We start from the raw sequence: 17,086 nt of genomic DNA, 5'->3' as shown, positions 1-17,086 counted from the left end.
ATCATTAAACAGCTATTCTCCAATCAGATCACACCTTCCCAGAACTATATCCTTTTAGCTCTACCCTGCGATGAGGAAATTCGAAAAGCTACCTTTTCTCTTAAACCCGAGGCAGCTCCCGGTCCGGACGGCTACCCCCCCTTCTTCTACCAGTCCAATTGGGACACGGTGAACAGGGATATAGGCCAGATGGTGAGGTCATTCTTCCATACAGGCCTCATCCCTCCGTCCACGAATCACACCCATATCTGCCTTATCCCTAAAACCAAGAATCCGCAATCCACGACCGATTATCGCCCCATCAGCCTTCTTAACACCACCTACAAAATAATCACCAAAATCCTGGCAAACCGACTGAAATCCACTCTACCAGATATCATCTCCCCCTTTCAAGCGGCCTACGTCCCAGGTCGCCAAATCACTGGCAATATAATCATAAGCCAGGAGATAGCCCACTCTTTCAAAAACAAGAAAGGTTCAAAAAGTTTTTTTGGCCTAAAACTGGATATGTCTAAAGCATTTGATCGGGTTGAATGGCAGTATCTTGAGGAGATCATGGTTAGTTTGGGTTTCGACAACCATTGGATCAGAATGATTCACTCTTGCATTTCTTCCTCGTCTTTAGCTGTGCTCATCAATGGTAGGCCCGGTCCCTCCTTCAACGTCTCTAGAGGATTAAGACAAGGTGACCCGCTCTCCCCCTTCCTTTTTGCCCTGGCCATGGAAGGCCTTAGTAGATTGTTAGACTCCTCGGACTCCCCCCACAAGTTCACTGGTTTCACTATCCCTCGCTCCTCTTTCACAATTAAACATCTTCTTTTTGCTGATGACTGCATCATTTTTGGGCGGAACACCCTTGATAATATTACCAATCTCATCAACATCCTTACTCTGTTCGGGTCAGAATCGGGCCAGATCATCAACTACAATAAATCCACCATCTTCTTTTCGAAAAACACTCACCCCAAGTTCAAGCGGATGCTCACCAAGTCTCTCAAAGTGCACCAAGCCTCCTCCCTTGACAAGTATTTAGGCACCAAATTGTTCATTGGAGCCCAGAAACAAAAGGCCTTCGAGTCCCTCATTGATCAAATTAACCATAAACTCTCGAAGTGGCAAACTAATCTCCTCTCTCAAGCTGGTCGCACTGTGGTCATTTCGACTATCTCTACGGCGGTTCCCCGATATCAGATGCAATGCTTTGCCATCCCAAAAGGCATAAACTCTCGCATAGAGACCATTCAACGGTCATTCTGGTGGAGAAAATCCAAATCCATTCACACCATCAAGTGGGCTGCCATCTGCCGGTCGCGGAAGTTGGGCGGCCTTGGCCTTCGAAAACCCCTCATTGATAACGAAGCTTTTCTCTGTAAATTGGGATGGCGTCTACTCAAATTTCCACAGGCGCCCTGGGCCCAACTCCTAAAAGCCAAATATTTTCCCAAGTCTCCCAAACCTTCTACCCCGAAGCTACACCATTCCTGGGTTTGGAAATCTCTAGCTGTCCCTCTTAGCAAAACTACCAACCTTATCTTCTGGGATGTCAACCATAGTACCAATATCAACATTTGGGAGGACTTCTGGATCCCCAATCACAAACCACCTACCCCAAACCTTAACAACTGTCCTTTCCATACGGTGAACCAGCTGATAACAGATAACAAGTGGGATGCGACCTTGTTACAACAATATTTTAACGACGATATAAGTAAAGCCATCCTTAGTATCAATCTGCACGTCGGGGCAGAGGATACTATGGTATGGACTCTCACCAACTCTGGAAATTTCACGGTCAAATCCATGTACAATTTTCTGAGCAACGATAATGGAGATAACGACACGATTGACTGGTCGTTCATCTGGACCATCAAAACGATTCCGAGAATCAAACTTTTCCTCTGGAAGTGCTGCACCAACAGTTTGCCAGTAAAAGACAAAATCGGCAAATATATCGGCAACAGCTTTCAATGTGAGTTCTGTGAGGAGCGGGAATCCTTGTCTCACTTGCTTCTCCACTGCACCTTTGCGCGATCTATTTGGTTCTATTTCAACATACGCTCGGATATAGTGACCTCGGCTTATGAGTGGATTATGACATGGCAACATTGGGATGACTCCACAAAAGCGATCCTCGCCAAAATCATGTGGTTCATCTGGAAGGCGAGATGTGATAAAAGTTTTGGTCGGAAGGCTCACACACCACAGCAGGTGATCAGGCAGATTCTATGTTACTCAACCAGCCTCCAGGAGGAGCAAATCTCCACCGGCGGAGTAATCACCGCGGCTTGGGAACATCAATCCAATCATTTCGTCAAAATACATGTGGATGCTTCCTTCATCAAACTATCAGAGCTGGCGGGAGTAGGTTGCATTATTCACGACACAAACGGAGATTTCATGATGGCAAAAGCAGAGCCTGTGAGAGGACAGACGGCAGAGGAATGTGAATGTTTGGCGATCCTGAAGGCAATTCAATGGGCGACCGATCTCCAGTTCCAACACCTTCTCATAGTGAGTGACAACAACAACCTCATTCAACACCTCAAGGATGAAAAGCACTCTCTCAACTGGCAATCAACTCATCACATGAAGAATATCAAAGCATGCTTTCCCCACTTCGAGAACATTCAATTTCAACACTGCCCGCGCCAAACCAATACGCTTGCGGACGCACTAGCGAAGTGGCCGAGAACTCGAGGGATCAGTCGTACTTGGCAGTCGAAGGAGAACCTGTTTTTCGAGCTAAATGCCTAGTTCGGTGCTTTATGTTTCTTTTCAACAAAAAAAAAAAAAAAAAAAAAAACAAACAGTAGGAAAATCTATTTTCCTACGCAAATTGATATTTGCAGCCAATTTTCCAACGTATCAAAACCCTAAGATTGAAAATCGAAGGGCTCCCTGTTCGTCGTCCTCCCACAAAATTTGACAGTAGGGAGGCGCCTTTAGCAGTAACATGGGCGTCTATATAAACTGTCAAAAGAGTTTTCTATCTTCTTTTTCTTCAGATACACATTTCATCACTTCTTGCTCCCTCTCCCTCTCTCTCTATATCTCCGCTTCGATGAAGACGTGTGGACGGAAAGCACTTCGTCCCTCCAGGTAATATCCTTAATAGTCCATTTCTCTTCTTATTAAGCTGATCTTGGTATTGAATAATTTGTTCATTTTCAAAAAATTTACAGATCATTTTTCCTAAAGTACCACTCCCCCTTTTTTGAGAGAAAGCAATCTAAGTATCGTTATGCAAACAACGTTATAGTTCTGATCCTTGAGAAAGCTATTCTTATGGCCTCAGATGGTTGCAGTTACTTTCATCCTGACATTGACAGTAAGTCTTATGACTTCTTAAAACTTTCTCTTGGTATTTTTCTCTATTTGATGTGTTATAGAGGCATATCTTGTCATTTTTTTTTAGATTCTTATTTTGGTCATTGTTGTTTTAGAAGCATCTTTTTAACATTCATTGTTTATTGATTGTTTTTTGCCACGTATAGATAACCTAAGAAAGGAAAACATGGGGTAATTTCTAGAAAGGTCAAAATAATATTGAAAATGAGTAGAAAAACCCAAAATATTTGAAAATTATTATTCAGGTCAAAAAGTGTGCAAATACTAAAATACCTTTTTTTGTCATTTTGTTTGAGATGTCGGATTTCTATAAAAATTATATATTTAGAAATGATTTTTCATTAGCTTTCTAACAAGATCCACTTTCAATACTTTTTTTTCAAAAAAAAAAAAAAATCAGAAAAAACGGCGTTTTTTCCTTTACGATTTTCTACAAACGTGTTTGCAACAATCTGTTATGCAAACGTGTTTGCAACAATCTGTTATGCAAACGTGTTTGCAACAATCTGTTATGCAAACGTGTTTGCAACAATCTGTTATGCAAACGTGTTTGCAACAATCTGTTATGCAAACGTGTTTGCTACAATCTGTTATGCAAACGTGTTTGCAACAATCTGTTATGCAAACGTGTTTGCAACAATCTGTTATGCAAACGTGTTTGCAACAATCTGTTATGCAAACGTGTTTGCATAATGTAAACTGCAAACGTGTGTTTGCATAATATAAACTGCAAACGTGTATTTGCATAATGTAAACTACAAACAGTATTTTCAAAATATGGATTGCAAACATGATATGCAAGCTTTGTAGAATATAATTTTGAGTTGCAAATCTTGCAAACTCGATTTAAAAATCGAGGATATAATCTTGAGTTTCTCAGATTGCAAAAAGTTTTTTGTTAGGACAAACGCTTGATTTGATCTTAGACGACCTTAGATTCTCGCAATTCAAACTTGAACAACAAGAGAAACCCCCCCCCCCCCTAACCTAAAGTTGGATTGGATTTTGGGATCAAACAAGAAATTACCGATCCAAAGAAGGAGAAATTCATTTGAAGAAAATTGATAGTAATCAAAATCTAAGAAACACTTAAAACTACATTAAAGACCCCCAAAATGAGTTTCATATGAGGAAAATAACTTGACAAAACAAACAACTCATACAAATACACACAATGAAAGAGAGAAAACACATTCTCATTATGTCTAATACCCTTCTTCAATATCTTCTTACTTTCTCTTTCTTCATTAATCTTCAAGTTCTAACTCTTCCTTCACATATTTCAGCACTTCAAGCATTTCAATCCTCCATTGAACCCACTGCAATTCCTTCTTGGTTATGTCTTTCTTCTTGAAAAATTACTTTTGCTCCTTGCTCTCTTCCTCATAAAACTCATTTCATTTGTGGTGTAAAGTGAAGGTAGAAGAATTTAAAGGTATCAATATGTCACTCAATACTGCTTGTTCAAGTTGCAGGGCTATCCTCTTCTCAAGATCGAGTCGACAGGAAACCATTGTTTCAAGATGTATAGCTGCTTTTAGGAACATACAGGGGAAGCTAACTGGCATTGCATTCTTCTCTCTTGGTAAGAGACTAACAATCGATTCTAACATTCATTGCATTCCTTTCTCCTTCACCCCATTATGTAGCTTCTGGAAAGCAATTCGATCCAATAGTTATTGCAGCGAAAAATGGTCCAAGTTGAGCCCTAGAAACCTCTTCCTCATCATCTCTCAATTCTCCTCTTGCTAATGATACAAATAAAACTCATTCAAAATTGAACCCACTAACCAAAATGACTAAGAAACAAAGATAAAACCTAAAAAGATGATAACTTTAATTGAAATTTGAAAAAAAAAACTGATCAGAGAATTGTATCCAAAACCTTTTAAGCTTGTTCTTCATTTGGAGGCTTTGTTTGAGTAGGTCCAGTACAAACCCTAACTTGAGCTTCCAATAGAGTTTGATTTGCTTTGGGGAATCGGAATTACGATATGAAGTAGAAATTGTAGGGTTACGAAGATTACATTCAGGAAGCTCTAATTTATCAATCTTTGTTGACTCCATTGCTACTCTTGGTATCGAGCTTCGTTTCCATCGAATTGAAGATTAGTGTTTCTTAGTGGATAACAGAAGAGAGATTTGCTGGTTTCGGGAATTCGTAAAATTTATGAGTTTGCTGGTTTCATATGAAGGGAAAGGGAAAGAGATATTAGGGTTTGGATTCAAGAGTGTGTTCATGCCGATCCTTAATTGTCGGAATTCCAAGAATTTGACGAACTCGGTGAGAGTTAGAATTTGAATAAGAATCAAAGAAGACAAAGAAGAAGAACAAGAATCAAATAAGAATGGGATAATAAGAAGAATCGGTGAAGAAGAAGAGATAAAACCCTAAAATTTATATGATTTTTTAGAGAGAGAGAGAGAATAGATTTTAATAAACAGGGGTATTTAAGGAATGAAATAATTTGAAAATGACCTGATTAGTAGTTTCTCATATTATTTTAAACTTGACCTATTAATACTCATAATATTTTGATAATTTGTACTTAATAGGAAAAGATCTAGGTTTTTTAGTTATTATGATAATATTTCAAACCTAAATAACCATTTTCCCAAACATTAATCACAAGGTTCCCTCTTATCGACTTGTAAAGTTGTAGATGAAGATGAAGGTCTAGAAAATTTTGAAATAGTTAATAACAAAATTAAGTTAATGTAGTGGAAATTGAAGAGGGTGATCAAGAGATGAAGGTTAAAATGTAGATGTGTTAGTTACGCATGGCTTTATTTATTGTTTTTTGCCACCTATAGATGTTTCATGTTTGATCAATTACTTATATGTAAATTATGACTCTTTCTAGTTATTTGTTAAGTTTGAAATCAAGTTAGGTTTGAACCATACGAGTAGAATTTATGGTTTTATACACAAAAATGTAGCATATAGATAATTAGGATTAGATGTAAGTCAGATCAAGTAACTTATACCAGCTTGTGCGTGATTGGTGTTCGGCCGACCCAATGCCGCTCTGAATTGCTTAGCCCGAAAAGACTACTTTATCTAAATTGAGAATGTACTATCTAATGTTGATGAGATTTCTCTTGTGCAACCTATATATTACCATTCATCTGATGTAACAATTTCCATTATCACTCTATTATTTCTCATAAGACAACCCAACTCCTGACAACCCACAAAGTACGCTCAAAATGGGCAGGGCCGGCTATGAGGCCCAAGCGAGCAAAGCCTCGCTTCGGACCCTAGGGCCAAAAGGCCCCAACGAGAGGATTATCCAAAGAAGTTAAGGGCCGATTTTTCTACTACTTATAGAAATATTCAGAAAGATAAACCAGCAGCTTACCTTAGTTGAGATGTTAGAAGGCAAGTTAAAATGCACAAACAACCTAAGTTCGACCTCAAATTAAAGCATTTATTTTATTAAAATTATATTATTTTCTTTTATTTTTAGGCTACTTAACTTGAGACATTATGAGAAGTGTGAGAAACAATATATATAGTGTGAAAGACATTAATCATTCAACACACATCTATGGTATAATTAATATTTTATTTTTTAATCGATTAGTTTATGATTATGAACACAAATGTTTTTACAAATACAACATCATATAAAAAAAATATATTTTGAAGGACCACTACTGTGACTCTATGCAGTTAGGCTCGACCCCGAGATGAACCAAGTTGAACGACCATGTCAGTCATCCTTGTTCCCTTTGTCATCTTCTCAGAGAATTATAACATTCGAGTTCTTTCGTTTATAAATTCAGATTCTTTGTTACTATTTAAAAGAAAAAATAGGACTCGACTTGAATGAACTGAGTCAGCCGAGTTACTTGTTGAACCATTTAATCACAGATGCGGCTCAGAATCGGCTTGGACACTTTTCGAGCGAGAGTCAATTCCAGAGTAACTCACTTAGCTTGTTCGAGACAAACTTTATAGTTATAAACACAAGATTCATGTTTAAACCCAACATTACCTTGTTTGAGCAGGAAAGATATATGTAGGGAGGGTTAACAAATTTACAAGAGAGGTAAAAGGCGAAAGAGAGAGAGAGAGAGACGACAAAAGTTGCGATGACAGAGATATTTGAGCAAAATTAGGAAGGTTGTGAGTGCATAACACTTTTGACTTGTTCATGCTGAATTAACAAAATCCAAGTGAAAAGTCTTGTGTGTGTTTATAATATAGCTAGAATTTATAGCTTAAACTTTTGTGTGGTCGTAGACCAGCGGGAGGCCCTTTTAGTGGAAATAGGAGGCGCATATAGGTTTCTCTTTTGCATATAATATAGGGGCCACATTTTTGCAATTTGCTTCGGGCCACTAAAAAGTCAAGACTGGTCCTGAAAATGGGGTGCCTCAGCTTTATGATTAAGATCCACGAAACTCTATAAAACACCTCATTATGGTTCAGCACGACTCTTTTGTTTGACAATGGTATAAACTAAAACCTGTGTAACATCGAACATCTACTTGTGGTGTCTTACGTTAGTCGACAATGAGTTCCAAAAATTCAAAAGGCAAACACAGCCATACACACATTTTTGTCTAATTCTTGCAAATAGTACTACCATTGCATCGTCCTATAACTTAAGACTTTTAGTATGTGCTTAAATTTTAGTTTTACTTTGTTCCTTTTTATCAGAGATAGACGTTAAAGTAGAAGTTCGGAAGAAATTTTCTAACTTCTAATATTTATGCAAGAATGTGGAGTATATATTAATTGCACATTGTCGAATTATAACATGTATGTCAGTACCCTATGAAATATCTGAATATTTAGAATTTATCCACTAACCAACATGCCGGAAAGCAGTAAGACAATAAGTACTATTAGAGAGAATAAACTCACTACTTCTACTATAATCCTATCATATTCATGTCATCGGAAATTTTGTATATTATGATAGCACGTATTTAGAGGCTTATGTTTTGGTTTTTGTTGTTTTAGAAGCATTTCTTAAACATTGTTTATTGATGTTTGAATTTGTGAGGCATTGTTTAGAGGCATTGTGTTAATATTGTTCATTGATTTTTTGAATCTATTTGTTTAGAGGCATTTTTTCTATTTGTCGCTCATTTATTGTTGTAAATGTTTGGATCTGTATTATTAGTTTCATATGACATGGCAGGACATTTGTACGAGGAAAAGATTAGGGATCTTGATGGAGGGGTTTTGGCGGGATGTTGTGGAAGGTTACATTCCTTTCCTGTAGACAATAATTATTCTGCGTATTCAGCTTGTAAATATTTTACAAGAAAGGTAATCTTCTTTTATTGTACAACAAAATTAAGCTAATGAATCTTTTCTAATAAACATAATTCGCTACTTCTTTTTCAGATACGTGAGAACTTAATAAGCCCAACTATCCGTAAGCTGAAAAACGATGTCAACCTAGTTGATCTTCGTGTGTCTTTTCATTCTCGTCCCCGGTCTAAGGATTTTGAGATCATTATGGGTCGTTGGAATGCGAACAAACCTGAGGTTGTATTGGTAAACGAAGATCGTGCGATTGATGATTTTGAATGTATCGGTTCCGGTGCGAAGCTTGCACACCCTATTTTAAACCGACGGTAATATCTAATAGAAAAATTGATTATCTTATAAATTCAACCATTGCTTTTATTTACTTATTTCCTATCATATTTAGATACGTGCGAAACATGAGTGTTAGAGAAGGAAGTGATTTATTAGTTAAAGCCATTGTCAAGGCATCTCGCGAAGACCCTTGTATGGGAGGATGGGTTCGAGGTAATTAATTTTCTTTATTATAGGATTACTAGTCAGCGTCTAATTACAAAGGTCTTTATGTTTTTCTTTTTTTGGCAGTTTGGTGTCTCAGGCAGGATGGTTCGCTTCATCATAACTATTATTAGGCAAGTAAGGAAAGAACCAACTTCATTTAGGGAATTCTTGCAGAGCAATATACTCTTAGTTACTTCTAGTAGTTTTGTGTGACTCAAAAATCTGGAAGACGAGCGATAGGAAATCAAATCTTGTACGCATATATTCATATTTTGGTCTGTGAAGATAGATTTTAGAAAGAGTGGTATATAAGTTTGCGTCTGAGACAATGGTGTATTAGATGAAGGTTGTTTGTGAACAAAATGTAATAGACGCAAAAGTAGATAGGCTGGTAAAAAAATTTCCTCAAGTCCAACTTGTATTTTGTTGATATTTCTGATTGAGGTAGAAGTGTAAGAAAATGAATGTTTAGCCCAAATTAATTAAGCCTAATAGTAAAATGGTAGTTACTAAATGGGTCAAAATAATACTCAAATAATAAGTAATATTATATTTAACAGAGACAATGGCTGTCTGGGCTAAAATAATGGGTCCATGGGTATATGGTCCAAAATAATGTTCAGAAAGGGTTTATAGTCCAATCTTCCCGAAAAATAGGTTTTTAGTCCTTTTGCTTTTGGGACTAAAAATAGGTTTTTAGTCCTTTCTCTCTCATCTATCATTTATTTTGACACAGAATCAAAACTTTCTCCTAATGATTAGTTACCAAAACCCTAACGAAATTTCAGATTTGATATATTTTTCTGATATCAATTAACGTAATTTGGGGGTTAGTATTCAAAACGTATATATCGCTTTCTCTCACTTAACTTTCAGATTTGGAAAGAGTATATATTTTAGATCAAATCGCGTGATTTGGGATTATTATTCAAAACGTATATATCACTTTCTCTCACTTAACTTTTAGATTTGGAAAGAGTATATTTTCTGGGATCAATTTAGCGTGATTTGGGGGTTAATATACAAAACGTATATGTCACTTTCTCTCACTTAACTTTCAGATTTGGAAAGAGTATATTTTTCTGGAAACATTACAGTAGCATTTGTTTTCGTTTTTACTCATACATAAATACACATCAAATACAAATTATGAAACAATTATGTAAATTATGTGTTATTTATGACGAGGAAACCATCATTTGTCATGTATACAACGTAATTTATCAAATGTATGTGTGTCATGTTCAATAAATTACACATAATTTATTTTACATTACACATCGTTTACATTATGTTACAAAAAAACGTACAAAATCTTCTCTGGTTGAAAAATGGTGTCCATCCATGTACTCTCCATTTGCAGTCTTGAACAGGACCAACAGCAGTTATACATTTTAAATCATTTTTGATGAATTTGAAATCATGCCATGTGTTTATACTATATTGTCGAAGAGCATATCGAAATGCTTTTGCACCACCAGGAAATAACTGACTAGTTTCAGTAAATATCTTATCCCAACCATCTGATTTTAGTTTCGTTGACTTACTTTGATTTGATGATTCTGTATGAAATTTCATCTGTGATATCAAATCTACACACATTAATACATATACATTAAATAAAAAAACATATATCATGTACAGTTCCGTAAATTATGTATAATGTTTGTCAAAGTACATCAAGATTTGGAGGTTAATAGAAGTATGGTCCGCTTGACATGGCAACTGTTTTGGGAAAAAAGTACGCATAATGTTGAATAAATTATATATAATCTATGCAAATTTATAAGATGTTTTTGATATTATTGATAAAGTATGTATAATTTGTAACAAAATACATATATTTTACATTCTGTTATAAAAACATCGTACGGAAGATGTTTGCGTAATGTACTAGAAAGTATGAAAATGTATTGTAAACTACCTATATTGTATATTCTGTTATGAGAAACCATACGGAATAACATCTGGTTCATAAATTGTACGGATACAAAAATCTGATGTGAAGAAATATCAGAAAATCAAGAAGCTTAAACCTAAATCTAAAGAAAAATGATATGATAGTTGGATGCAAACATAACATACTCGATTTGAAGGAATCAGTAAAGAATGATTAAACATCAAGATCATAAACAGTTATGAAAATCTTAGAGGGAGAAAATAAACCTCAAACATTCGAAGTTAATGAATTAGTAAACAAATCTTTGAGAACAAAATCAAAATCTGTTATGTTTAATTTTAGAGAGAAAGAATCTATTACTTTAACCTGAGAAGCAATATTAGATCTTATCAATGGTACGAACAAAGACTTTCACAATGTAAAACCTGATAAACGATGGAGGTTTCAGCTGCTCTAATAAAGATGAAACAAGATTTCTGAGTTTAATGGAGGTTTATTAGATGATTCGGTTTGAGAGAGAGATATAAACAGGTTTCCGTTATGGAGGATAATGAAGATAATGGTTACTTTGAATAAAAACGTGATTGGAGAGAGAATGTGGGAGATAAAAATGGAAAAAGATATTTGGGGAATTGAAGGTAAATCAGTTTTTATATATAAGGAAGGTTAGTTTAGGTATTATGATATAATATGTATACTAGGGATTTGTGTTTTCTCTCTAGATGTATACAAATGGACTAGATATCCATTTACATTAATATTTTGGTTTAGAAACCCTTTATAGGATTAGAGATGACTAAATGTGTGTTTAGGACCCGTTTCTTGTACTATAAGCCCAAAAATTCTAAAATAATTTGGTATAATGGCAAACCAGCCCCCCAGATATCAATTTGGTTCTTTGGGCAAAAGTAATGTAGTCTAACTGTAGTTTAGTTTACTGAATAATGACAAAATTACATCTCTATAAAACCGCTTGTTTGTTTGATACAAACAGTTATATCTCTTCCACAAATTGTTATTTGTTTTAAATAAAGGTGGTCAATATATGGATAATCAAACATCTTATGTGGATAACATTTTTCGGCCCAATTATTTATTTTCGGGCCAATTATACTTGACTTGGAACATCTCCAATGCAAGACTCGATCTTAAAATCCTAAGTGTGGCTTAGGACTTTAGAGTTTTTTATAGAAAAAACCTCTAATGCAAAACTCAATTGAGATCTTAAGATGATGTGGAAGCATTTAATTTCGAGATGTCTCAGTTACAAACTCTATTTTTGAGATCTCTTTTGAGAGTCTTAAGTGTCCTAGTCATCAAATTTAATTTTTTGACCAATAAGAAGTCTTTCTTTATTTCTCAACCACTTTTTCATATTAAATGTATGTGTGTCATGTGTAACTATTAGAGTTTTTTTTAGTGTTGCATTGGAGAAGGACTTAAATTAGAGACACTTAATTTAGCCACATAGAAAAGAGAATCTCAATTGAGACTTGAATTAGAGACACTTAATGTATGTGTGTCAATTAGAGTTTTTTTTTGAATTTTGCATTGAAGATGCTCTTAGAGCATCCCCAACATCCATCTATATCACCAAATATTGGTGATATAGAGGGGTTGGGGAACCCAACAGCCCTGGAGATCACCATTAATCTCCAGGGCTGTGAACAGTAACTGCCCAAATCTGGGCAGTTACTGTTCCCTCTCACCAAAATGGTGAGAGGTGGGTCATGGTATTATTTACTTAGATTTTGGTCCCCTTTTAGTTTCTTCTTCTACTTTTGGTCCCTCTTTATGTTCTTTTTAGCCCTTTAAGTGTTCTTTTTTTTGTTTTTGGTCCGATAAAAATTTTAATTACTTAATTAAATTACAATAAAACTGAAACATTTAATCAAAATATTCGGGAAAAAAAAACTACCTTAAATATTTTTATTTATACCCTTAATAACACATAATCGAACTATTATGATTTTCATCTCCACCTTTATCGATTTTGTGTACTCCGGGTTTTCGGAGACATTACAATACTATTAGTCCTAAGTGAACAACTTATTGAAGAATCAATAATGTTCATCATTTCCTTTTTTTTCCCATAGATGATCAATTAGAGCGTCTCGTAATTCGAAATGAGCTTTTTTATCTTTAATTTGCTTGTGCATAGCGTTTGAAACGTTCGGCTTCATTCTCAACAATTTGTGCCGTTGGAATCTCAGAGAAAATATTGGGTATCGTACGATCGCCATATTCATCCTCTACAATCATGTTATGCATTATAATGCAAGTAAACATTATATCATTGAGGACATTTTATCCCAAAAACGCGCTGGATCCTTAATAATTTCGAATCGGGCTTGAAGGACTCCAAATGCACGTTCAACATCTTTGCGACATGCTTCTTGCATCATTGCAAAATGTTGCTTCTTCAAACCTTGAGGCTGAGAGATAGTTTGAACAAGAGTCGACCATTTTGGATATATACCATCAGCAAGATAATATCCTGTATCATATTCTTTTCCCATGATATTATATTTTACTGGGGGAGTTTTACCTTCTGCTAAATCTGCGAATAAATTAGAAGACTGTAGTACATTGATATCATTGTTAGAACCCGGTATTCCAAAGTATGCATGCCATATCCAGAGGTCGTAAGAGGCAACTGCCTCTAAAATTATAGTTGGATGTCCACTACGTCCAGTGTATTGTCCTGCCCAAGCCGCAGGACAATTTTTCCAAACCCAGTGCATGCAATCAAGACTCCCCAACATGCCAGGAAAACCTCTTTCTTCTCCTTTTCGCAAGAGCCTTGCAATATCATTAGCATTAGGAGTTCTCAGGTATTCAGTGCCAAAAATTTCAATTATTGCACGACAAAATCTTTTAAAATATTTTGTCGCCGTTGATTCACCAATTCTTACATAATCATCTGTTCCATCTGCTGCTATTCCATATACTAACATCCGCATAGAAGCTGTCATTTTCTGTAAAGAAGATAATCCAAGTTTCTTTGCTGCATTACTTGATTGAACAAATTCCGGGTCATGCGCTTCGATCGCGGACTTTATCCTTAGGAAGAGATCCCTTCCCATTCTAAAACGTCTACGAAACTGGACATCGTTGAAAGATGGAGTTTCTGAGAAATAGTCATTCCAGATTTGCTTGTGCCCCTTTTCTCTTTCACGATTAATCGTTATATGTCCAGGAATTGAACCCATGTAATGTGGTTCATCATCTTCATCTGATAATTGATGGTTTATCCCCTCGTCATTGATGAGCATAAATGCGGCCATATTTTCGAATTCTTCAAGTTCAGAATCCGAGCTATGGTAACTTGATGAGCATGGGTAAGAATACATTGTTTTACTGCAAATAAGGTGTTGAAGAAGTATGTGATTTATTCTACAAGTTATGATGGATTTTAAAGACATAAAATTACAGTCTTCAAGAAAAAACTCCTCCCAATGTCTTACAATCTGATAGATTCCTTACCCACTTACACACTTTATCTCCATTCAACACATAAAATTACAGTCTTCAAGAAAAAACTCTTCCCAATGTCTTACAATCTGACAGATTCCTTACCCACTTACACACTTTATCTTCATTCAACACATAAAATTACAGTCTTCAAGAAAAAACTCCTCCCAATGTCTTACAATCTGACAGATTCCTTACCCACTTACTCACTTTATCTCCATTCAACACATAAAATTACAGTCTTCAAGAAAAAACTCCTCCCAATGTCTTACAATCTAACAGATTCCTTACCCACTTACACACTTTATCTTCATTCAACACATAAAATTACAGTCTTCAAGAAAAAACTCCTCCCAATGTCTTACAATCTGACAGATTCCTTACCCACTTACACACTTTATCTCCATTCAACACATAAAATTACAGTCTTCAAGAAAAAACTCCTTTCAATGTCTTACAATCTGACAGATTCCTTACCCACTTACACACTTTATCTCCATTCAACACATAAAATTACAGTCTTCAAGAAAAAACTCCTCCCAATGTCTTACAATCTGACAGATTCCTTACCCACTTACACACTTTATCTCCATTCAACACATAAAATTACAGTTTTCATAAGGTCTATAAATACTCTTCAATACTTCTATCTCTGCATCTCATAAAATTACAGTTTTCATAAGGTATATAAATACTCTTCAATACTTCTATCTCTGCATCTCAATACTCAGAAAGATATGGCAAGAAACAACAACGTAACTCACAAACAAGCTTTCTCTGCTAATGATGATATAGTCTTATGTACGTCGTTTCTTGGGACATCTGAAGATTCAATAGTGGGTATGAATCAAACTAAAGATCAGTTATGGGTTCGTATTGCTAAAAGTTATAATGAAGAAATGGAAAAATCTGGTGGAATATGTAGATCAGATAGGTCTCTAGAGTCTCGCTTTCGAACAATCTCTACTGCTGTTTCAAAATTTCAAGGATGTGTCCGGCAAATTGAGAATCAAAATCAGAGTGGTACCAATGAGATAGACACTGTAAGTATATATATTATATAATATTACAAATAAATCGAAAAAAATATATGTAATACATTTAATTTGATTTCTTTTCGACATTGTAGCTCCAAAGTGCGAGAACCTTGTACCTTCAGGAAGACGCGAAAAAAAAAGGATTCCCGTTTGATCATGTATGGCCTATACTAAAAGATTGTGAAAAATATGTCGTGGCTGGTCCAAAAAGAATAAAGTTGATGAATTCGTTTAATGAAACGCAAATAGGGTCTCCTTCACCTTGTTCTCCTGGGTTAGCTTTTCCTGTTAATCTTGATGAAGATGATAATCAAACCACACCAGAGTCCTCTAGGCGACCAACTGGAAGAAAGAAAGAGAAGATAAGGAAGAGGGTAGACGAAGAAAAAATTAAAGACGTTGCTCGATTTCACAATCGAGGCGATGAAGCACTCGAGATATTGAGAAGGGCCGAAACAGCAAGAATCGAAAGGAATGCTTGGAAAAATCAAAATGTTGAAAAAGACTGTGAACGTCAGATGGCGAAAGGTCTTAATGATCGAAAAAACAGGGAAGATAAAATTATGCAAATGGACGTCAATTCAATTACGGATCCAGTACGACAATCATACTTTCGAAGAGAACAAGAACAAATATTGTTTGGAAACCACAGTAGTACAGTTAGTGGTAGTTCCTTTGGAGGTTCGTATGGAGGTGGAGATGGAGGTGGCTATAGCGGTGGATGCGGAGATGACTATGGAGATGATGATTTACCTCCGTATTAATGAAGTAGTTTCAATTTGTAGTTTTCGTAAATGTTTTGCGTAAAATGTTGTAGTTTTAGTAAAATGTCTTATTAGCTTTAATTTTAGTAAAATGTCGTTGTTCGGGTTTGTAGTTTCAAAAAAATATCGTATTAATTTTAATTTGTAGTTTATGTCTTGTAATTTCAATTAGTTTAATTTAATGAGTGTTAAAAATGATAAAAATGAAATCTGGTGTGATGAATAGTGATTTGGTGGGAGTTTTGGTGTTTTGGTGTTTTATTGTTGGGTTCAAAAATTTGAAAACACCAAATAATTTGGTGAAGATTCCTTTTTGGTGAATAATTTGGTGATGGTTGTTGGGGATGCTCTTAATTGACTTCTATTTAATATGGGGACAAAACTATGAAGTCTCAAATATTAAAACAATAATTAATCTAGAGACTATAAACAAATAAAATAGATTAAAATTACAAAACCGCTTCTTCTTTCACTACTACACAAATATCTTTCAAGAACTTGTCTGGAAATGGATTCCCTTCATCATCTTTTAATCTCATAAAAACTGTTAGAAGATCTGATCTTGTTTTCTTTGTCTTGAATGCATAATCATTAATAAAAAAATCATTCTTGTATGAATTACTTTTACAAATCTATTTATCTCACATGTTGATTCTTTTAGTTTCTTTCCGCAACCAATATTTAGACATATCATTACTTTCCCAACAAAAGACGGAATATCAGGCAAACCAACCCAGGTGAGGGAGATTTTTTGAGGAGAGAGAGAGAGAGTGGTCTGACGTCATATAGGCGA

The 17,086-nt window shown here is 35.4% G+C and overlaps 3 protein-coding genes across 3 annotated transcripts; 2 read left to right on the top strand and 1 right to left on the bottom strand.

Moving 5' to 3' along the window:
- The first annotated feature begins 2,810 nt into the window (after positions 1-2,810).
- LOC147531747 (uncharacterized) lies at positions 2,811-9,632 on the top strand. The gene is made up of 6 exons (XM_086648452.1): positions 2,811-3,099; positions 3,183-3,328; positions 8,505-8,635; positions 8,714-8,946; positions 9,024-9,124; positions 9,203-9,632. The coding sequence occupies exons 1-6, from the start codon at positions 2,954-2,956 to the stop codon at positions 9,247-9,249; spliced, it is 804 nt and encodes a 267-aa protein (XP_086504578.1). The 5' UTR covers positions 2,811-2,953; the 3' UTR covers positions 9,250-9,632.
- A 3,674-nt stretch (positions 9,633-13,306) lies between these two features.
- Positions 13,307-14,305, bottom strand: LOC147531746 (uncharacterized). Its single transcript, XM_086649819.1, has one exon. It carries the CDS (start codon positions 14,303-14,305, stop codon positions 13,307-13,309), a length of 999 nt encoding a protein of 332 aa, XP_086505945.1.
- A 924-nt stretch (positions 14,306-15,229) lies between these two features.
- On the top strand, positions 15,230-16,293 carry LOC147531745 (uncharacterized). The gene is made up of 2 exons (XM_086649818.1): positions 15,230-15,535; positions 15,622-16,293. The coding sequence occupies exons 1-2, from the start codon at positions 15,230-15,232 to the stop codon at positions 16,291-16,293; spliced, it is 978 nt and encodes a 325-aa protein (XP_086505944.1).
- The last annotated feature ends 793 nt before the right edge of the window (positions 16,294-17,086 follow it).

This window comes from Eschscholzia californica, unplaced genomic scaffold, assembly GCF_041429995.1.
Source record: "Eschscholzia californica isolate CP2 unplaced genomic scaffold, dmEscCali1.0.p SCAF_6, whole genome shotgun sequence".
Taxonomy (NCBI): domain Eukaryota; kingdom Viridiplantae; phylum Streptophyta; class Magnoliopsida; order Ranunculales; family Papaveraceae; genus Eschscholzia; species Eschscholzia californica.
Note: the sequence above shows the minus strand (reverse complement) of the source record. Positions and strands in the feature narration are given on the sequence as shown.